This window comes from Oryx dammah, unplaced genomic scaffold, assembly GCF_014754425.2.
Source record: "Oryx dammah isolate SB20612 unplaced genomic scaffold, SCBI_Odam_1.1 HiC_scaffold_22, whole genome shotgun sequence".
NCBI classification, from domain to species: Eukaryota; Metazoa; Chordata; class Mammalia; order Artiodactyla; family Bovidae; genus Oryx; species Oryx dammah.
The window spans coordinates 53,262,137-53,285,744 of NW_024070206.1; the positions used below are offsets into that span (position 1 = coordinate 53,262,137).

Below are 23,608 nucleotides of genomic sequence, written 5' to 3' on the forward strand. Positions count from 1 at the left end.
CATAAATTTTCCTTTTCGGAATGTCATAGAGTTGGACACACAGTATGTAACCTTTTTAGATTGACTCCTTTCATTTAATGATATACTTTCCTCCATGTGTTCTCATGGATTAATAGCTCCTTTCTTTTTAGTGCTAAATAATATTCCATTGAAAGGATGTACCAAAGTTTATCAATCACCTGCTGAGGGATATCTTGGTTGCTTCCAAGTTTTAGCAATTATGGACAAGGCTGGTATGAACTTCTATGTCCAGGGTTTTATGTGGTTTTCAACCCCTTTCCCTGGTACCTCAGCTGGTAAAGAATCCACCTGCAATGCAGGAGATGCCGGTTCAATTCCTGGGTTGGGAATATCCCCTGGAGAAGGGAACAGCTACCCACTCCAGTATTCTGGCCTTGAGAATTCCATGGACTGTATTAATAAATCTGCCTGGGGTACAGGAGACCCAGGTTTGATCCCTTGGTTGGGAAAAATCCCCAGGAGTAGGAAATGGCAACCCACTCCAGTATTCTTGCCTGGAAAATCCCATGGACAGAGGAGCCTAGTAGTGTTGCAAGAGTCGGACATGACTTAGTGACTAAACCACCACCTCCACAATCCCTTTTCATTTTTCACAAATTTGTTTTTAACTGGAGAATAATTACAATGTTGTGTTAACATCTTCCATACAACACACATGAATCAGCCATAAGTATACATATATCGCCTCTCTCTGGAACGTCCCTCCCACCCCACTCCCCTCATCTCACCTTTCAAGGTAATTACAGAGTACGGAGCTGAGCTTTCTGTGTTGTACAACAATTTCCCACTAACCAAGATTGCTTCAGTCACGTTCGACTCCCTGCAACCCTATGGCCTGTAGCCTGCTAGGCTCCTCTGTACATGGGGATGGTCCAAGCAAGAATCCTAGAGTGGGTTGCCATGCCCTCCTCCATGGTATCTTCCCTACCAAGAATTGAACCTGAGGCCCTTACGTCTATTGCGTCTGCACGCAGGTTCTTTACCACTAGTGCCACCTGGGAAACTATCTATTTTACATGTGATAATGTGTATATTTCAATACTATTCTCTCAATTGGTACCCCCTCTCCTTCCCGCGTTGTGTCCCCTAATTATTATCCCCTGGTAAATGGGTTCCGGTCTTAGATTATTTTCTAGGCCACTGATCACCATCTAGACAGCAGCGTCTGAATGAGGCATCCTCAGGGCTGTGTCCAGGATAGCAGCTCCACGTTACGTGGGAGGAACTGAGTGTAGCTGCTCAGATGAGAAAGAGCTCTGGACGTGGTGGAGACTCAGAGCATCACGCCCTCCTCTTCTAGGCTCTGGTGCATCCCGATTAGTACCAGTAGTTTTAAAGAGAGTGGAGAAATCATAAAGACAGAAGGCTCCGTTAGCTGGTATTTTTACAGAGATCATATGGGAGAACTGAAAAGGCACAGATGACACACTAGAACAAAGAGTATTCTTTGAAATGCACTTTCGAATGTGTAATTGTCACTTGAGGCAATTTTCTTTTCTAATACAGTTCTGAGGTTGTGATCAAAGCCAGTGGAATATATAATTCTATATTCACATTAACATCATCTAGTATACACAAAAGGAGGTGCTGATGAAATCTCACCAGGGTTCTCACATGGATAATCTGGATATTATAAAAGAAAGAGTAAATAATCTTTTTCTTCAGTTGTACCAAGTTAGCAAAATGCATTAGATTCAACTGAAAATAATTTTTTAAAATATATATGTCTCTTGAAAGATTTTGATTTAATTGGTTATGAGTGATGATTATATATCTGTGTATTTAGAAGCTCATTATCCTGCTGCACACCTTGAATTGATATCTGCTGCTCTAAAACATGAGCTGGAGAGGAGGTTGGGAAGTGTGGAAATCCCCAAAACCCACTGTGATAATTTCACATTAAAGCTCAACTTGGCTTGGCCACCACCACGTGCCCATGTATCTGGTCAAACATTATTCTGAGTGTGTCCATGAGTGTGTTTTGAGATGAAAGTAGCATTTGAATGAGTAGACTCAGTAAAGCACATTGCCCTTCCTGATGTGGGTGGTCCTCATCTCATAAGTTGAAGGCTCGAATAAACAAAAAGTCTGATCTACATGCAAGTAACAGGGAATTCCTTTTGCCTATGTCTTTGACCTAGAATACCAGCTCTTCTGTTAATGGAAACCAGTTTTCATGGAGGATCTCTAGCCTATTGGACTTAGATTGGAGCTCCACCATGACCCTTTCTGGTTCTCAGGTCTTTTAACTTGGATTGGAGCTTTTACCACTGGGTCTCCTTGGTCTCCAGCTTGCCGACTGTACATATTGGGGATTGTCGGCCTCCGTAGTCAAGTGAGCCAATTCCCTATGATAAACATTTTTATGGAAAATAAAAATAAATGAAACTATGTATGTATCAGTTCAGTTCATTTGCTCAGTAATGTCTGACTCTTTGTGACCCCTGGAGACTGTAGCATGTGTCTTCCCTGTCCTTCACTATCTCCCAGAGTTTGCTCAAACTCATGTTCATTGAGTCATTGATGCCATCCAACCATCTCATCATATGTTGCTTATTTCTCCTCCTGCCCTCAATCTTTCCCAGCATCAGGGTCTTTTCCAATGAGTTTGATCTTTGCATCAGGTGGCCAAAGGATTGGAGCTTCAGCTTCAGCATCAGTCCTTCCAAAGAATGTTCAGGGTTGATTTCTTTTAGGATTGACTGGTTTGATCTTCTTGCTGTTCAAGGGACTCTCAAGAGTCTTCTCCAGCACTACAGTCTGAAAGCATCAGTTCTTCAGTGCTCAGCTTTCTTTATGGTCCAACCCTCATATCTGTACATAACTACCAGAAAAATCATAGCTTTGACTATATATATAGGTTTCCCGGGTGGCTCAGCTGGTAAAGAATCTGCCTGCAATGCATGAGACCCCGGTTTGATCCGTGGGTTGGGAAGTTACCCTGGAGAAGAGATAGGCTACCCACTCCAGTATTCTAGGGCTTCCCTGGTGGCTCAGATGGCAAAGAATCCGCCTACAATGGGGGAGACCTGGGTTCAATCCTTGGGTCACAAAGATCCCCTGGAGAAGGAAATGGCAACCCACACCAGTATTCTTTCCTGGAGAATCCCCATAGCCAGAAGAACCCGGCAGGCTATAGTCCATGGGGTTGCAAAGAGTCAGGCACGACTGAGTGACTAAGCGTGTGTGTGCGTGCACACACACACACACACACACACACATATCTTGGTCTGTTTCACTAAAGAACCTTAATACATCAACTTTACCAAAAAAATCTATAACCTGACCATATCTTCTCTCTGCAAGTTCTAGTTTCTTTCTGCTCAATGGCTTTTTTCTCTTTTCCAGTTGTATTAACATAACTAGCATTGAAAGAGCTACATGTACTCCTAGTTAGTCACATCAATATAAAAAAAAAAAGAAATGCTTTATATAGTTTATGACATCTTACTTCTGGACTATTTTCCATTGTTCTGACTTTTTTTTTCACTATATAGATGGTTTTTGCTGATTCTAGATAATGCATTGTTTATACAAAAGCCACAAAGTCCCAAAGAAGAAAACTGATTTTGTCAGCTCTTTCATCGTGGGAAAGACTTATACAGATCAGGTTCAAATCTCCAATGATTTTGAAATGCCATATGTTAGGGGAAAGGAAGAACATATTAACAAGTTTCAAGTCACCAAATTAGTGAAAAATCATGTAAAATGGAATGTTTCCAAGAGTAGTGTAAGTACGTTACAAACAGCATCATACGCAAAAGTTCAAGTGCCATTTTAATATTGACAGAGAGAGTTTAAGTATGAAATCTTTGAATTGATTTTGAATCACACTCACAATGATAAATTATCTACAAAGAGAAGTGGATGAGGAGGCTTCTTGATTCTTCCTAAAGTAGGGATGCCAAGAAGACAAATTAAGAGGTGAAAACTTGTATTGTGTTTCAGATTGTTTGATTAAGAATGCTTCTAACAGATGCTCTTTGTGACTTAAAATTAAACCAGAAGATTTAATTGCTGTAATTCCTTTGATTAAATTTATCTTTCCTTTTTACATATTTGATAGGTTTATTTATATATAATTCAGGCTTACCAGGTGGCTCAGTGGTAAAGAATTCAGCTGCCAATGCAGGAGACGTGGGTTCAATACCTGGGTTGGGAAGATCCTCTGGAGAAGGAAATGGCAACCCACTCCAATATTCTTGTCTGGAGAATCCCATGGACAGAGGAGCCTGGCAGGTTGAAGCCCAGTGGAAGTCAGATATGACTTAACAACTAAGCAACAACAACAGATATAATTCACATACCATGCATTTCGTTGTAAAGAGCATAATACAATGGTTTTTAAAATATTCACAGACTTGTGCAACTGTCACCATAATCATCATCGGTTGAGAAAGAAACCCTAGATCCTTTAGCATGCATGCGTGCTTAGTGTTGTCTGACCCTTTGTGACCCCGTGGATTGTAGCTCACAAGGCTCCCCTGTCCATGGAATTCTCCAGGCAAGAATACTGGAGTGGGTTGCCATTTCCTTCTCCAGGGGATCTTCCTGACCCAGGGATCAAACCCAGGTCTCCTGTGTTGGAGCCAGATTCTTTACCATCTATGCCTCCAAGGAAACAGATCTTTCAGCAGTCACTTCTTAGTTCCCTAAAATCCCCACAGCTTTAGGTAATCACTGATCTAATGTAGTGCTGTAAATTTACCCATGCTGCACATCTCATAGAAGTGCAACTTTAAATCCCTTCTTTCAACTTATGTAGATTTTTAAATTGAGTTTCTATAATTTGCCTTCTTACCAATTATTCCTATGACAACTCAATAGAGAACATAAACATGCTGATTTTTTTAATGGAAACATCATTAAATTTTCTAATATTTAGAAAAATTTTCTAACTTTTAGAAAAAATTTAGGAGGCATAATTTTCTGTTTCCCACGCATGCTTAGCTGCTCAGTTGTGTCCCAACTCTTCGCGATCCCATGGGCCATAATTCACCAGGTTCCTCTGGCCATGGGATTCTCCAGGCAAGAATATTGAAGTGGGTAGCCATTTCCTATTCGATCTGTTTCCCGTAAGAAAATATATTAACATTATCTGTTTTATGCATGTCTGAAGCAAGAGGTTAACATTTTAAAATGATATTATTTTTCTAAATGAAAGCTTTGATTTTGACAGATGTTCGGGTACTATACTTAAGTCTCTCAGTCGTGTCCAACTCTTTGGGACCCCATGGACGGTAGCCCGTCAGGTTCCTCTGTCCATGGGGAGTCTCCAGGCAAGAATACTGGGGTGGGTTGCCATGCTCTCCTCCAGGGGGTCTCCCAGACCCAGGGATTGAAACCAGATCTCCCACATTGCAAGTAGATTATTTACCATCTGAGCCACTAGGGAAGCCCAAGATTACTGGAGTGGGTAGCCTATCCCTTCTCCAGGGGATCTACCCATCCAGGAATTGAACTGGAGTCTCCTGAATTGCAGGCAAATTCTTTACCAGCTGAGCTACCAGGGTCAGATACATAGGTCATCAGATGTATAGGTCATCAAGAGACCGAGACTAAACAGGAAAACAAAGAAAAACATTTCAAATTCTAAAACTTTGCAGAAAAGAAAGATATTCTTTCATTATTACCAAAGTTGGTACTAATTTCTTACTTGGTGAAGTTAAATCACACACTTTAGCCCTAATAAAATATATTCAAACATGAGTATTTGATTTTTCCTAGTCTTCAGTTCAGTTCAGTCGCTCAGTTGTGTTCGACTCTTTGTGACCCCATGAATCGCAGCATGCCAGGCCTCCCTGTCCATCACCAACTCCCAGAGTTCACCCAAACTCATGTCCATCGAGTCAGTGATGCCATCCAGCCATTTCATCCTCTGTCGTCCTCAGCTTTCTTCACAGTCCCACTCTCACATCCATACATGACCACTGGAAAAACCATAGCCTGGACTGTGAAGAAGGCTGAGCGCTGAAGAATTGATGCTTTTGAAATGTGGTGCTGGAGAAGACTCCTGAGAGTCCCTTGGACTGCAAGGAGATCCAACCAGTCCATTCTGAAGGAGATCAGCCCTGGGATTTCTTTGGAAGGAATGATGCTAAAGCTGAAGCTCCAGTACTTTGGCCACCTCATGAGAAGAGTTGACTCATTGGAAAGACTCTGATGCTGGGAGGGATTGGGGGCAGGAGGAGAAGGGGACGACCGAGGATGAGATGGCTGGATGGCATCACTGACTCAATGGACGCGAGTCTGAGTGAACTCCGGGAGTTGGTGACGGGCAGGGAGGCCTGACGTGCTGCGATTCATGGGGTCGCAAAGAGTCGGACACGACTGAGCGACTGAACTGAACTGACTAAATGGACCTGTATTGGCAAAGTAATGTCTCTGCTTTTGAATATGCTATCTAGGTTGGTCATAACTTTCCTTCCAAGGAGTAAGGGTCTTTTAATCTCATGGCTGCAATCACCATCTGCAGTGATTTTGGAGCCCCCAAAAATAAAGTCTGACACTGTTTCCAATGTTTCCCCATCTATTTCCCATGAAGTGATGGGACCAGATGCCACAATTTTCGTTTTCTGAATGTTGAGCTTTAAGCCAACTTTTTCACTCTCCTCTTTCACTTTCATCAAGAGACTTTTTAGTTCCTCTACACTTTCTGCCATAAGGGTGGTATCATCTGCATATCTGAGGTTATTGATGTTTCTCCCGGCACTCTTGATTCCAGCTTGTGCTTCTTCTAGTCCAGCGTTTCTCATGATGTACTCTGCATGTAAGTTAAATAAGCAGGGTGACAGTATACAGTCTTGACGTACTCCTTTGCCTATTTGGCACCAGTCTATTGTTCCATGTCCAGTTCTAACTCTTTCTTCCTGACCTGCATACAGGTTTCTCAAGAGGCAGGTCAGGTGGTCTGGTATTCCCATCTCTTTCAGAATTTTCCACAGTTTATTGTGATCCACACAGTCAAAGGCTTTGGCATAGTCAATAAAGCAGAAATAGATGTTTTTCTGGAACCCTCTTCCTTTTTCCATGATCCAGCAGATGTTGGCAATTTGATCTCTGGTTCCTCTGCTTTCTCTAAAACCAGCTTGAACATCTGGAAGTTTACAGTTCACGTATTGCTGAAGCCTGGCTTGGAGAATTTTGAGCATGACTTTACTAGCATGTGAGATGAGTGCAATTGTGTGGTAGTTTGAGCATTCTCTGGCATTGCGTTTCTTTGGGATTGGAATGAAAACTGACCTTTTCCAGTCCTGTGGCCACTGCTGAGTTTTCCAAATTTGCTGGCATATTGAGTGCAGCACTTTCACAGCATCATCTTTCAGGATTTGAAATAGTTCAACTGGAATTCCATCACCTCCACTAGCTTTGTTTGTAGTGATGCTTTCTAAAGCCCACTTGACTTCACATTCCAGGATGTCTGGCTCTAGGTGAGTGATCATTGTCATTATCTGGGTCATGAAGATCTTTTTTGTACAGTTCTTCTGTGTATTCTTGCCACCTCGTCTTAATGTCTTCTGCTTCTGTTAGGTCCAGACCATTTCTGTCCTTTATTGAGCCCATCTTTGCATGAAATGTTCCCTTGGTATCTCTAATTTTCTTGAAGAGATCTCTAGTCTTTCCCATTCTGTTGTTTTCCTCTAGTCTTACACTATGGTAATTATGTGCAGCTTCAGGCAATATTTAATTAAGAATTAAATGATGCTAATCCTTAAAAATCCTGTTTTCTAAAATTAAGAATCTAAAACACGCTTTTGCCTCCCTAAAAACTTTAATGTTCTGTAGTTTCATGATCTGTATACAAAAACAGAAAATACTATAAAGAACCCCAAGGAACCCCATAAACTATATTTAATAATTTTTGTCTCATGGCTGGACTTTTTTAAACTTCTGTGATCTTCATCCCCCTTCCCAATTGCATTATTCCATCTGAGAAGCATTTTCATTTATATCTCAAAACATAAGCCTTTTTTTTGTTAAACACAGCAATATCATTTTCAAACCTAAGAAATTAATATTACTTTGCTAATATCAAATACTCAATGTTCAAATGTCCGGTTTTTAAATAAACATCAATTTTATTTTCACAGATGACTCATTTGAATAAAAACTCAAATGAAGCTCAGACATTTTAATTGGATATGTCTTTGTAAGTGTGTTTTAATATGTAGATTTTTCTTTATATTTCTTTCTCCTTTTTCCTTTTTATAATTTACTTAAAAAGCCAAGTCATTTATCTTGTAAAGTTTTATTTTGGGTTTTAGAGATTGCATCCAGTGGTGCTATTTAATATGTTTCTCTGTCCTCTATATTTCTTATAAAAGGTTGGTTGGATCAATAAGTTTAATGTAAGTAATTGCTTCAGAGTGTTCTCTTAGGTAGTGTGTTCTTCCTATAAGAAGCATGTGGTTTTTGGATGTCCCCGTAGCACTAACAAACTGATGTGTGATCAACTTTTCTCAGGGTTCATATTTTAAAAAGAATAAATAAAACTGATGATAATTCTTATTTCATTTCTATCAATAAGTAATTTCATCCATGGATACACAAACTAATTGGAAAAATGTGTCCATCTCATTAAAAGATGCATTGCCAGTAAATGATAAATTTATATTTAAAAATTATGTATCACAATATGTGCTATCTGATTTTATTTTTATGAAACCATGTACCTGAAATAATCTTTAAAATAATTCAATCCAAGATACACTTTTTAACATTTGGAACCTTACAATCATAATATATGCATACATATTTTATGCACATATTTCTATTTCATCTTATAGAGTAAAAACCTTTTCAAGTATAAACATATGTTACAGTATGATGACATGAAAGAGATGGAATAGAAATAAAAATTTAAGAAATAAAATTAATGATATAATTTTTTTTAACAGATGAGAGTGAATATCACATTTATGTGGTTTTTATATGTCATTGCATGAAGCATTGGAGAAGGAACTGGCAACCACTCCAGTGCTCTTGCCTGGAAAATCCCATGGACAGAGGAGCCTGGTAGGCTACAGTCCATGGGGTCGCGAACAGCTGGACATGACTGAGCGACTTCACCTTCATTTTTCACTTTCATGCATTGGAGAAGGAAATGGCAACTCACTCCAGTGTTCTTGCCTGGAGAATCCCATGGACGTGGGAGCCTGGTGGGCTGCCGTCTATGGGGTCGAACAGAGTCAGACATGACTGAAGTGACGTAGCAGCAGCAGTAGCGTGAAGCGTGATACAACCATTTTACTTAAAATGTCAATAGTTAAAATTCACCAGAAATTTTATTTTTTGAATCTAAATAAATATAATGTTTTAAGACACACTTTAAAAAGGTAAAGGGTATTTAGCATGAGAGCAAAAGAGTTTAAAGACCACTAAAATCAGTGTTTTATTTTGACTTGAAAGATACAGTAAAATTTGCATTCATGGTAGTTACACATTCTTTAGTCTGTTTACTACCATTTTTTCAGGCTGAGGGAGGGAATTAGGTAAAGTTTACTTAAAAGAATATTTGACTAAGTTTTGAATCTATAAGTGATGAAATTTTGGAGGCTTCTCTGTATGCTTATGGTTAATTCAAGTTATTTGAAAGAGCTGAACCTTGTTGCTAGCTGTCCCTGGGACAGTGGTATTTGGAGAGCCTTCTCCTAGTTTATTTTTTCAGTCTTCATTCAGGTTGTCACAATATTCCTTCTGATTTTGTTTTGGGTTTTTTTGGCTTTGAGCATGTAGGATCTTAGCTGCCTGTCCAGAATGGAACCTGCACCCTCTACATTGGAAGGTGAAGTCATGACCCCTGGAGCACCAGGGAGGTACCTGCATGGCCTTCTGCTGAGGCAATCTCTATCCTATATTCCTCACTTTTCATGAGAATCTGGTATCCCCACCTGCCTAACTGTTAAACATTTGGTCATATATTCTGAACTAGTTGATAGTCAATACTTATCCCCAAAGCCAAATTATAAATGTTATGTATGAACATGAAGGCAATGGGAAGAGCCACTGACGTGTGTTGACTAAGGTCAATATGATTATAATAAAAAATGACTGAAAGTTTGGTATAAAGAAGAGACTGGGAGACATGGGTGATGAAAAAACAATTCTGAGTCTGTCACGTAATCCAGAAAGAAATAATCAGATGCCCTAAGCTTGGTGGGGGATGTGCAGAGATGTGGAAAGTTGAGAAATATACAAGTGAAAGAAAGCATGATGTTTGGTGATTAACTGAACATTGAATGCATTTTCCTTCTCCTATATTATCCAATTAAATAAGAAAATATTTTAATTTATGTTATAGAATATTTTTGTTCTCTAGACATTGTCCCCAGAAAGATTTTCCACTCTATGGTAATCTAAATGTACTAAAGTAAATATTTACATGTAATGTTGCTAATTTTCCAGAAGTGAATTATGGCAGATATTTCTGAAATCAGAGGTATGATAAGTTGCCTGATTTAACCTTTCACAAATACTGCAGTATGAAAAGAGGAACTTTGAAGAGAAATTCTGGTATTATATTATGATGCAATTTCAAAAAAAAAAAAAAAACTATTGCAGCAAGAGACTACACTTAAATGAATTTTACATAAAAGGACATAAACTTGGAAAATGTTTTCTGATGCTGACTCATTCACTTAATCAGACACTTCCTATTTCTGTCATATCCAGTTTAACTACTGTGATATATCATTTGTGGATGACATTCATAATTCTGCTGAATTAATAACTTTTAGCATCTGCCTGTCCATGACTTTTAACTTTTCAGTTGCTAAATAGAGATTTTTAGTTACAGCTCCATTAATCCAAAGGTTTCCTAGGTGGTGCCAGTGGTAAAGAATCCACCTGCCAATGGAGGAGACACAAGAGATGTGGGTTCAATCCCTGTGTCTGGAAAGTTCTCTGGAGTAGGAGGTAGCAACCCACTCCAGTATTCTAGACTGGAAAATTCCATGAACGAGCCTGGTGGGCTACAGTCCGTGCAGCTGCAGAGAGTCAAACAAGACTGAAAGACCAAGCGCACACCGTTAATTTAAACCTTAAGCTGAAGAGCTAAGTGGCAAAATTAAGGTGGTTTTGAGTTCAAAATATGTTTAAATGATCGAAATAACTCATTTTTTTTCTTTACCTATGTAACAAAGATATTTCTAATGTAGCAAGGTGTGTGGTTGGGAAACTTATATACCGTGACTCTAGAATCTTTTAGAGTAGGAAGGAAACTAGAGTTCTGTTTTGTTTTCCACTCTTTTCCTTTTCATTATTTGAAACAAGGCTGGGACGAATTCATTGATTTGACCGATTTGCCCCCAGCAAGAACCTGTTAAAGAAAATAACTCATTGTTTTAATAGGAGGGAGTACAGTTGTTTCATTAATATGCTAATCATTTTTTCTGTTATATTGTTTTAATTGCTTTAGCTCTATACTATTTTATTTATTGTTTTTATTTTCTTTTTTGTTCTTGCTTGTCTGAAGTCTGTAGGAAACATGAGGTCAGAGTGGCTGGTTTAGAATCAGGGGTTGGAATAAATAGAGACCTGAACTGAGGGTTATAGAACTAAGAGGCTAATAAAAATTTTGATTTATACTCTGAATGGATTGGGAAGCCTGAAGAAAGATTTGAATACAGGAATTACATAATTTGATTTATTTTATGAAAAGCTTTATTTGACTGCTGTTTTGAGAAAGAAAATACAGATCCACAAGGAGAAGCAGAGTGTGGCAGCTTATTAAAATAACCAAGATCATGGTGGTTGACCAGGGCAGTAGTGATGAAGTTAGAAAGTGAATGGCTTTATTAAATTATGTGAAGGCTAAGTTCAGTTGATTTGTTTTTAGTCTGAATATGGCACATCAAAGAAAAAATATTAAGCATAAGTGAAATATTTGGGGCTTGATCAAATGGAAGGATAGAAGTGATATTTGCTGAGATGGCAAAGACTAACAGAGGAACAGGGCTTCCCTGCAGGCTCAGCTGGTAAAGAATCCACCTGCAATGCAGGAGACCTTGGTTCAATTCCTGGGTTGGGAAGATACCCTGGAGAAAGGATAGGCTACCCACTCCAGTATTCTTGCCCTTCCCTGGAGGCTCAGATGGTAGGGAATCCACTTGCTATGCAGGAGATCTGGGTTCAGTCCCTGGGTCGGGAAGATCCCCTGGAGGAGGGCATGGCAACCCACTCCAGTGTTCTTGCCTGGAGACTCCCCATGGACAGAGGAGCCTGGTGGGCTGCAGTTGATGAGGTCGCACAGAGTTAGACATGACTGAGCAACTAAGCACAGCACAGCAGAGGAGCATTTGAAGGAGAAGTACTTAGTCTTTTCAAAATGTTAAGCTTTGGAATCCTATGGAGGTGATAAGTAGAAAGTTGGGTGTGTGGATGAGGAGTTCAGGGGAACACCTTTAGGATGGAACTGGACATTTGGAGGCTGTTAGAGTTCTCATTGACATGCAATACCATGAGTGTGCATGAGCTGTCCGAAGGACCGAACGCATTGAGGGAATGGGTGCCCTTCAGTATTTAACTCTGTCTTATAACTATTCCAGTAAATTTTATTTGAAGGAAGGATGACTAAACATATGCTACAAATGTTGTTTTATCGTTCTTTAAAATTTGAAATTGCTTTGTCCTTAATTTATGAGTGTAATATATGTTTATAAATATGTAAACCTAGACAGCATATTAAATATATAACCTAGACAGCATATCAAGAAGTAGAGACATTACTTTCTCAATAAAAGTCTGTATAGTCGAAGCTATGGTTTTTCTGGTAGTCATGTATGGGTGTAAGAATTGGACCGTAAAGAAGTCTCGGCACTGAAAAATTGATGCTTTCTAATTGTGGTGCTGGAGAAGACTCTTGAGAGTCCTTTGAACTGCAAGGAGAGCAAACCAGTCAGTCCTAAAGGAAATCAACCCTGGAAGGACTGATGCTAAAGCTGAAGCTCCAATGCTTTGACCACCTGATGCGAAGAGCTGACTCACTGGAAAGACATTCTTTCCTGATGCTGGGAGAAACTGACAAGAGGAGAAGGGGGCGACAGGGGATGAGATGGTTAAACAGCATGACTGACTCAATGGACATGAATCTGAGCAAACTCCAGGAGATATTGAAGGATAGAGGAGCCTGGCATGCTTCAGTCCATGGAGTTACAAAGAGTTGGACATGACTTAGGGACTGAACAACAGAAACAGTTATGTATTTGTTTTTTCCTCAAGATAGTGAATAAATTTTTAATGAAACATTCTCTTTCATATCTTAAATTGTATCATTTTTCCTGTTTTGTTTTTTCCATCAGACATTCTGTTCCTTAATCCTGGTCATATCTTTTTCATACTCTTGAGGTTCTACCTATGTCCAGAGATCCTTGAGTTTCCACTCACAATGATGAATGAGATGGAATTATTTTAGGTAATTGATGTGGATTCCCTCTACTGCCATGCATGAAAATGTATTTTCCTCCCTCTTCTCTCCCTTTTCTCTCCTTTTAGGTAATTGATGTGGATTCCCTCTACTGCCATGCATGAAAATGTATTTTCCTCCTCTTCTCTCCTCCCTCCCTCTTCTCTCCTTTTATTGAAAGTTCTGTTGACAATGGAAGGGCTCATTATTGATTTAGTTCCCTGGGAAGTAATGACCAAGATTTCAGAAGTGACGTGAGGGGCACTCAATGACCAGCATGAGTTAAATTTGACTCTGGTGAACACAGTCCCAAAAGTGTTGCTTGCAATTTGTTATTCTTTTATTAGAAAAGTGACTTTTATTTTATTTTGGCCAGAGATTAATGCCACACTATCTATTTAACTGACATGAAAGTGGAGAGAAACGTGTGGAGACGGCCTTTTAGTGGACTTTGTTGCATGATGTCCTGTTTCACTCCTGCCTCGCATGGTGTATTTTCCACATTACCAGCTCTGAACGTGGAGTCTTTGTGTAGTTGGCAAATCAGCTGCTCCTTTCACTGTGGTCCATTTCCAGTATGTTGGGGTGATGGTGTCTTCTGTTATGCTCCTTCTGTTATCTATTTTTATAAGCTTATTGCCTTTCAGAAAATTAAGACACTTAGTTTTATAATTATAGATGGAGCATTGGTTTATGATGAGTAACTCAGGTAATGAATTTGGCAGGAATGTTCTCAAATTTTCTTCCCCCAGTTATTAGCTTTGTGAATTTGGGAATGTTACTTCAGCCTAGTAAAAATGTGGTTTATATTTCTTTAAGGGGTAATAATCAGACCTAACAGAAAGGATTACAGTCAGCATTAAGTAAGGAACTATATATCAAGCCTGGTTTCTTGAGATTAGTATATGCTTAATATTACTGTTTGGAGTAGGAAATGGCAACCCACTCCAGTATCCTTGCCTGGAGAATTTCATGAACAGAAGAGCCTGGTGAGCTGCAGTCCATAGGGTCGCAAAGAATTGGACATGACTAAGTGACTAAGCATGCAATTTATTATAAATAATAATAACATGAGTAACATTATTTAAAAATTTTATATAAGTGATATAATGATAGCTTTATATTCTGATTTATTGTCTGGTTGTATGCCAATTATGTAATTTTAATTCTGGAAACCTACATAGTATGAAGAAAACATGTTAATAAAACAAAAAGCACATGTGCATATATCCACATATTAAATGTTATGATTCTGCTGAAAACTCCTAATTATAAGAACAGCTACAGGGAAAAATCATTGTTTGCATTTCTAGGATTTTTCTCATTCTTATGTTTATTTTTATAGACAATTTTTTTTTTCCTGTAGTTGTAAGTTCACAGCAAGATTGAATGGAAGGTGGTGTTGCCTGATAGCTCAGTTGGTAAAGAATCTGCCTGCAATGCAGGAGACCTCAGTTTGATTCCTGGGTCAGGAAGATTCACTGGAGAAGGGATAGGCTACCCACTCCAGTATTCTTGGGCTTCCCTTGTGGCTCAGCTGGTAAAGAATCCACCTGCAATGGGGAGACCTGGTTTCGATCCCTGGGTTGGGAAGATCCCCTGGAGAAGGGAAAGTCTACCTTCTCCAGTATTTTGGCCTAGAGAATTTCATGGACTGTGTAGACCATGGTCCATAGGGTTGCAAAGAGTCGGTCACGACTGAGTGACTTTCACTCACACTTACTTACATATAATTCCCACCCCACATTCATATGTGGCTTCCCTCATTATCAAAATCCTTCACCCCATTTATTCATTTATTGACACACAGTCACTCAAATTACTTTAAGGTTCACTTGGTTTTATACATTCTTTTGGTTTAGACAAATAGCAACATGTTATACATGTATAACGATATGGGCTTCTCTCATGGATTAGATGTTAAAGAATCTGCCTGCAGTGCAGGAGACCCAGGTTCCATCTCTGGGTCAGGAAGATCCCCTGGAGAAGGGAATAGCAACCCACTCTAGTATTCTTGCCTGGAGAATCCCATGGACAGAGGAGTCTGGCAGGCTAGAGTCCATGGGGGTCTCAAAGAGTTGGACACAACTGAGCGACCTTCACTACTGTAACAACATCAATCCATCATTAGAGTTTATCAAACAGAATAATTTCTCTGTCCTAAAAATCCTCTATGCTCCACCGATTCAACCCTTCCTCCTCCAGTCCCTGGAAACCACTGATCTTTTTACTGTCTCCATAGTTTTTCCTTTTCTAGAATGTCATAAAGATGGAATTATACAGTATGTAATCTTTTCAGATAGACTTCTTCCACTTAGTAATATGCGTTAAATTTCCTCCATGTCTCTTCATTTGTCTGACAGCTCATTTCTTTTTAGTGTTGAACAATATTCCATTGTCTGCATGTGCCAGAGTTTGTTTGTATTATTTTCCTGCCGTAGTTTTCTATGGCAATTAATTGGCCATCTGCTATAGATGATCTACAAAAGTCTTACAAACTTGAGTGTCATATAGATGTATTGTTTCCAATGCCCAAATTTATCTCTGCTACGATGTATGCACTATTTATATTTCATAGAAAATACACATAAGTAGGATTACAAAGAGTACTATGGTACTAATATTCAAGACTGAAAGATCAGAATTAATTGGATTAGTTTAGAATCTGGTTGGTCAGTTATTAAGAATCTGTGATGTAATGAAGATTTGTCTAATTTTCAATTGGTGGATTTAGATTAATGAATATTTGCTGATTTGCTTTTCCAACAACACAGGATTTTTCAGCTGCAAGTGTAAAGAAATACATGGTTCAACTGCAAAACTTATAATAGCAACAACAAAACCTATGAGATTCCGCATAACAACAACAACAAAAAAAAATGAAAGCAAAATGAAAGACTAATATGAATTATCCTGGAACCAGCCTTTGTAATTTGTGATTATGAATTTTTCTTTTTGCAGTTTGACATTCTTCATGGTCAACATAAAAGTGAAATGGAAGAAGTATCAGGACATATAAGGGAAGAATCAAAATCTCAAAACAACAATGACAGAGTGGTCTGTGAATTAAGAGCAGAGGTAAGATTTTGGATAGAGTAGTGTACCAAACGGAGAAGGCAATGGCACCCCACTCCAGTGCTCTTGCCTGGAAAATCCCATGGACAGAGGAGCCTGGTAGGCTGCAGTCCATGGGGCCACTGAGAGTTGGATACGACTCAGTGACTTCACTTTCACTTTTCACTTTCATGCATTGGAGAAGGAAATGGCAACCCACTTCAGTGTTCTTGCCTGGAGAATCCCAGGGATGGTGGAGCCTGGTGGGCTGCTGTCTGTGGGGTCGCACAGAGTTGGACACGACTGAAGCGACGTAGCAGCAGCAGCAGCAGCAGCAGTGTACCAAAACATATCTGAAGGTTATTAAATGATATGCTGTCCTAAGAAGTAAAACTGGGGATCTTTGGTTATTTTATGAAAAAGAATGCTGCTGAAAATAAAGAATAATACATCAGTTTGCATGTGATTTACTTATTTATTTGGCCACAATGCAAGGCATGCGGGATCTTAAGTTCACTGTCCAGGGATTGAACCCATTCCCTCTGCAGTGGAATCACAGAGTCTTAACCACTGGGCCACCAGGGAAGTCTGGTGATTTAAAATGTGATTTAAAATGCTGTGAAATTATATTGGTCCAACACTATGTCTGAATTATCTGAATGTTACAAAGATATTGTTTGACTGAAAAAGGCCACCCTATAGCTGATACATTTTACTGTAAGTAAACACTTACTAAAATTTTGATTAGCTGCCTGGGATCTGATGTGTTAAGATATTATCTGGAATAATGACATACAGGTTTTGTTGCATGTAGTTCTGGTGAATTTCATGTGGCCTTTGACAACTAGCTGTAGGCAGAACAATGTCCTTTTGGTTATAGTTAATCCATTTCTTAGATATACCAAGTAAAGTAGTGGAAATCTCTATATTCCACTCCCACATCAACAACAACAAATTAATTTTCAGATGATACACTCTGTTTTATTAGCCTTGTTGATAAAGAAGGAACTATTCTTAGAGATAGAAGGGGAGAATAAATTGTTTGTACTTTATAGAACATTGTGTTAGTGCATTAAAAGTGGGAAATCATAAATTATTTATTTTGTAACAGGTAATTCTGGAAGATGTCTTAGATACAAATGTGTAGGAACAATTCAGGAAATGGAGTTAAGCAAGTGAAAAATAGACTGGGAGGAAAGTAATTTGTATTAGAAGATTTCTCCCTTATAAAATTCTGTCAAGACTGAATTCACACCACAGTATGTTTTATATCAAATGATATGGCACAATGGAAAATGCATAGATTTTGGAGCAAAAATGGCTCCATCACTTACTGATTACTTTATCCTGGTCCACTGCTTAAGCCTCTGAGTCTCAGTATACAGGTTGTAATAACAGAAGTAAGAGGAAATACTGGCCACCACACAGGATTTTTCAGAAGATGACACACTGCAGGGGAAAAGTGTTGGAGGCAGAGTGCTTTACTGTTGGGAATTAGCCAAGGTAGTTAGCTCTGCCTGAGATTACTTTTTCCCTTCACCTCTTCTGAGTCATATAAGGAGTGTTGGGTGAGGCAGGGCATATGGAGACACCCTAATGAGAAAGACTGAAGTATTGAAAACATCTCTTCCTAACAATTACATCAAAGGGAAAAACAAACGATGGCTCTTTTCACTTTTGTTTTCTAAGAGGAACCAAAGCATCAGGGTAGATACCTCTTCTCCTTGGCCCTGAGATCTGAGAAGCATCTTTGATGAGGTATTGAACAGCACATAGAATGCAGGCTTATTTAGGAGTTCGAGACAAATGCATGGAAGTCACCTATGGGTATTATTACTCTCCTCAAAAGCTGGCAATTTTGTCTTAAAGCCTCATTTTCAGGATATTTTGGGAACCATAGCAATACAGGATCTCTGATGCACGACTTTTTTAGTTTGGTGAAATAGAAAGTTCCGAGACTCATTTGAGGAAACCATGTCACCTCCATAGAGTTCAATTATGTATCTTAAATTTGTATACAGTTTGCCCACCTAAAGACACTTTCCCACAAGACATTCAAGCACTATGAGACATAATTTTGCTATTTTGAAATTCTTAGTGGAGCTCTTAATGCTGAAAGCTCATGTAGACATGAATTGGCTATGCTTTTGGCTATGTGCACTTGAATGCTCTATTCAGTTGAATTAAACTGAAGAAAGAAGACTTTGTTCAAAAGAAAACAAATATTGGGAGAAATTCTTAGAGAAACAGTGAGCCCCTGTGTGTGTGCTGTGTAGGTGGGTATATGTGTTCATTTGAATTTTAAACCAAGATAGAAGCTATGATCTTTTTTTTGAAAAGAAGACATAACCATTGCATTGTTTCACTTTTTATACTGGTTACATTTAGGTCTTAAGATCATATCATGGCTTTTTATGTTTGCATAAAAGTCATTGGGTGATTATACTGTAATTTAATATAATCTATTTTTTAAAAATCTGCTTACTTTTATTATTAGATATATAAATCTGCCTGGAATGTGGGAGACCTGAGTTTAGTCCCTGGGTTGGGAAGATTCCCTGGAGAAGGGAATGACTACCCACTCCAGTATTCTTGCCTGGATAATTCTGTGGACAGAGGAGCCTGGCAGGCTATGGTCCATGGGGTTCAAAGAGTGAAACACGACTGAGAGACTGACACTTTCACTTTCACATGTAATCAACACTGCAGTAAATATGCATGGGCAGAGACATCTTTAGACATTTAAAAAATGGCTTAGGTTAAATTCCTAGAAATAGACTTTTTCAAAAGAATGGGTTTTTTTTTTCAGTATTTTATACACACTGCCAAACTGTCCATTAGAAAATTATATCAAATTTATTTTTTTATTTTTTAATATAAATTTATTTTACTTTATTATTATTTTTAAATTTTTATTTTTACTTTATTTTACTTTACAATACTGTATTGGTTTTGCCATACATTGACATGGATCCACCATGGGTGTATATGCATTCTGAAATATGAACCCCCCTCCCACCTCCCTCCCCATAACATCTCTCTGGGTCATCCCCGTGCACCAGCCCCAAGCATCCTATATCCTGCATCAGACATAGACTGGCGATTCGTTTCTTACATGATAGTATACATGTTTCAATGCCCTTCTCCCAAATCATCCCACCCTCTCCCTCTCCCTCAGAGTCCAAAAGTCCGCTCTACATGTAATTTATATTTGTACTCACCTGCAATGTATAAGCATGCTCACTGTATAGCCAACAGTATATGTTATTGTTTTTTAATACTTCCCTAGTTGATAGGCCAAAAAGATCATTTTAATTTGTATTTTATTGAACTAAATATACACTTCTAGTTGTTTGCTCATTTTTATTGGTATAATGTTTATTGTAATAGCTACCATTTGCTGAGAACTTACTGCATACATCAATATATACTGCTGGGTTGTTGAAATATAGAATCTTATTTCATATTTTAACACTTTTGGGTTCTATGTATTCTTAGCTACTTTTAATGGAAAGCAACTTAGAGAACTTAACCTTGCTCAAGGTTATAAAGACAACTTCAAATGTTATTGAGATCATCTTTTACCTTTGTTCTCCTTTAGTTCCAATTTCTCAGGAGCGCACACTTAGGTCAGATTTTCAGCAGGTTAGGAGCTTAGTTAGCAAAGGTTACCAGCTCTGAGTTAAATCCTGAAGCCATGTGTTAGCAGCAGCCAGTAACTGACATTGCTACCTTGTTTTCTCCTATTCTTGTGGATTTACTAAAGCAGTGACTCTGGAAATGTGATTGATTTTAATTGTTGGAATTAAAACATAGTATTTTCATATCAAACATCATGATTTTCTAACCATTGATGATTCTTACATATCATGGACACCTTTTTTGAAACTGTTTGTTGCTAACACCCGCCAATTTAATAACAATATTGTTTTCACCTGTTGCTTAGTTACTAAGTCGTGTCTGACTCTTTGCGACCCCATTAACTGCAGCACACTAGGCTTCTCTGTCCATCACCATCTCCCTGAGTTTGCTCAAATGCATGCCCACTGAGTCAGAAATTGCTGTTGTTCAGTCATTCAATCGTGTTCAACTCTTTGAGGAGTGTGTTTTTCTTGTCTTTCAATCTGCCCAGCCTCTTTCAGAAGTAGTTTGATGACAATCTTGGAAATTGGATTGGTCAAAGAAATGAAAAATCCAGCCCTGATTTAAAAAAAGGCTCCACAGTGTTTAAAACATTGACTCTTCTGGTCGGTGTGTGATGAGGTTAATTCTCTAAGCATGGAGTCCTTTGATAAATATATGTTAACATGCGCATGTGTGCATGTGTTAATGGGGCTTCTCTGGTGGCTCAACGGTAAGGAATCCGCCTGCAATGCAGGAGACCTGGGTTCAATCCCTGGGTCAATAAGACCCCCTGGAGAAAGGAGTGGCTACCCACTCCAGTATTCTTGCCTGGAGAGTTCCATGGAGAGGAGCCTTGCGGGCTACCGTCCATGGGGTCACAAAGAGTAGAACACGACTGAGAGACTAACACCACCGTGCATGTATGCATACGCATAACCAGTGCATTTCATCTTTTCTCCACATTTAAGGTCAAGACCCCTTGAACTAGAAAGGAGAGTTTATTTAGAATGGACATGGACTGGCCTTCCGAGTGAAGAAATAATCACTTCTTTTTACAACCTAGCTCCTGCTTGAAAGCAAACTCATAATCAGGAAACACTCATTACATTTTTTAGGCCAAATTTTTGGGATAATTATTTTCCAAGAGAAAATAATTAGTTTATCTCATATTATTCCAAAAAAAAATGTATCACTTACAATTCAGTTTCAAATTTTCAAGAGTTTTGATTTCATATTTATTTTCTGTGGTTTGTTTTTTTTTTCTTCTCACCTATTCACACATTTATGTCTTATTCCTGTTTCATTTCATAAAGATTAAGTCAATATGCTTTCCCCTTAGTTGTTGTAGTTTAGTTGCTCAGTCGTGTCCAACTCTTTTGTGACCCCGGGAACTGTAACCTGCCAGGCTCCTCTGTCCATGGAATTTCCCAGCAAGGATACTGGAGTGGGTAGGCATTTCCCACTCCAGGGTGTCTTCCCATACTTTTCCCTTCTTAAACTCTGAAAACTATATGTAAAGCAAACATAAAGGACTCTCCCAGTTGAAGAGAATTGGCCTTCAGCCAGGTACCTTGGAACCTAAGAAATGACATGAGATGAGTTGCCTGATTTTCTTTTCCCTGCATATATCCCAGAATTGGAGCTGGGAAGAGGCCAGAAACCTGGAAATACAATGCAACCAGATGAAAACATAAGATAACTGAAATCCATTTGCTCTAATCAAAGGACTAGGGAAGGGCCAGCTTAGCAAGACAGGAAACTTCTAGACTAGAAATGTTCTAGCCCACCAAATAACTACAGAAACCAGTGGTAGTCCGCCTCAACTCCTGTTAATAAACCTGACTGGGGAGTCTACACTTCCACTCTTTCAGGGCTGTAGAAAGTTGCTCTGTCCTTGCTTCTGAAGTGGTGGCATTGAAGACTGAGTTGGAGCCAGGGTTTCATCCCCATTGGTCAGTAATGAGACCCCCAGACCTTTTCCCTGGTGTCAGTGAAAATCAGGTGGGGAGCCTATATTTCACCTCCACCGTCTCCCAGCTAAGGTCTAGTGGAAGCGGGGACTCCCACCCCCCTCCAGCAGGGGCCATCCCCACCCAGGTATCAGTGGAGGTGTGTGAGGAACCTGGACTTGTACCTTCATCTGGAAGTACGAGTTAGTGCTGCCTCTTTACCTTCCAGAATGGTGTGTCAGAGGAACCCACCTATGTTTAGATAAAATAGAGTCTCATAAGCTAATACTGAATATGTTCAGAACACAACTGAATATTACTCATCATATCAAGAACCAAAATATCTGAGTGAATGAAAAAGACAAGCAAGAAATGCCGATTCTGCAAAGACAGATGTTTGCCTTCCTTGGCAAGGATTTTAAAGTGGCCATCATAAAAACACTCTAATCAGTAATAGTAACCATGCTTGTAACAAATAGAAAAAGTAGCCATGCTTAGCCACTTGTGCTTAGCCGCTCAGTCATGTCTGACTCTTTGCAACCCCATGGACTGTAGCCCACCAGGCTCCTCCATCCATGGGATTCTCCAGGCAAGAATACTGAAGTGAGTTGCCATGCCCTGCTCCAGGGGAATCTTCCCAGTCCAGAGATTGAACTCTAGTCTCTTATGTCTCCTGTATTGATGGTGAGTTCTTTACCACTGGCCCCACCAGAGAAATAGAAAATACAAAGAAGAAACAAATGGAAAAGTTAGAACGGAAAAGCATAGTTAACCACAATTAAAAAAAATATATATGAATGGAAGGGAGAGGGGAAAGAATCCAGTCTGAAACAGTCTGGAAGAGAAAAAGCCTTTGCTAACAAGGATTGTGGTAGGGTGCCTGTGGGATGCTAACAAATATCAAACACTTAAGCCTCTGGAGGCCAGTGTGAGAGGAGAAATTATGTGGGCTGAAAATATTACTCAAAGAAATATAGTGAAAAATTTCCAAATTTAGGAAAAGGGTCAAATCTGCAGTCAAGATGCTTGCTGTTGCTGCTGCTAAGTCGCTTCAGTCATGTCTGACTCTGTGTGACCCCATAGACGGCAGCCCACCAGGCTCCACCATCCCCGGGATTCTCCAGGCAAGAACACTGGAGTAGGTTGCCATTTCTTTCTCCAAGATGCTTAGCAAACCCCAATCAGTATAACCTCAAGTAGGTCCACATCAAGACACATTAGTCAACGTGTGGAGAATTAAGAAAAAATAATCTTGACAACAGGAAGGAAATTACACCTGAGCTATAGGGAAGAAATAATCCAAATGACAGTGAAAATTGCATCAGAAGCCATGGAGGCCAGAAAAAAGTAGCACACACTTGTCCAATTTCTAAAAGAATTGTCAACTCAAATACTATATCCAGTCAACGTGTCCTTTAGGAAACTTTCAGATGAAAGAAAACTAAGATAAATTGTCTCCAGTAAGCAAGCACATGAAAAGATGTCAATACATGAGCCATCAAGGGAATGCAAATTAAAACCACCGTGAGCTTGTAATTACATACTTAGCAGAATGGCT

General features: G+C 39.1%; 1 protein-coding gene across 1 annotated transcript in view; it reads left to right on the plus strand.

Annotated features, from left to right (window-relative positions):
• Positions 1-23,608, plus strand: part of CCDC102B (coiled-coil domain containing 102B) — a 269,181-nt gene that overhangs the window by 71,062 nt on the left and 174,511 nt on the right. The window contains exon 5 of the mRNA XM_040264340.1: positions 16,385-16,501. Within this exon, the coding sequence (XP_040120274.1) occupies positions 16,385-16,501 (117 nt within the window). The remainder of the gene's footprint in view (positions 1-16,384; positions 16,502-23,608) is intronic.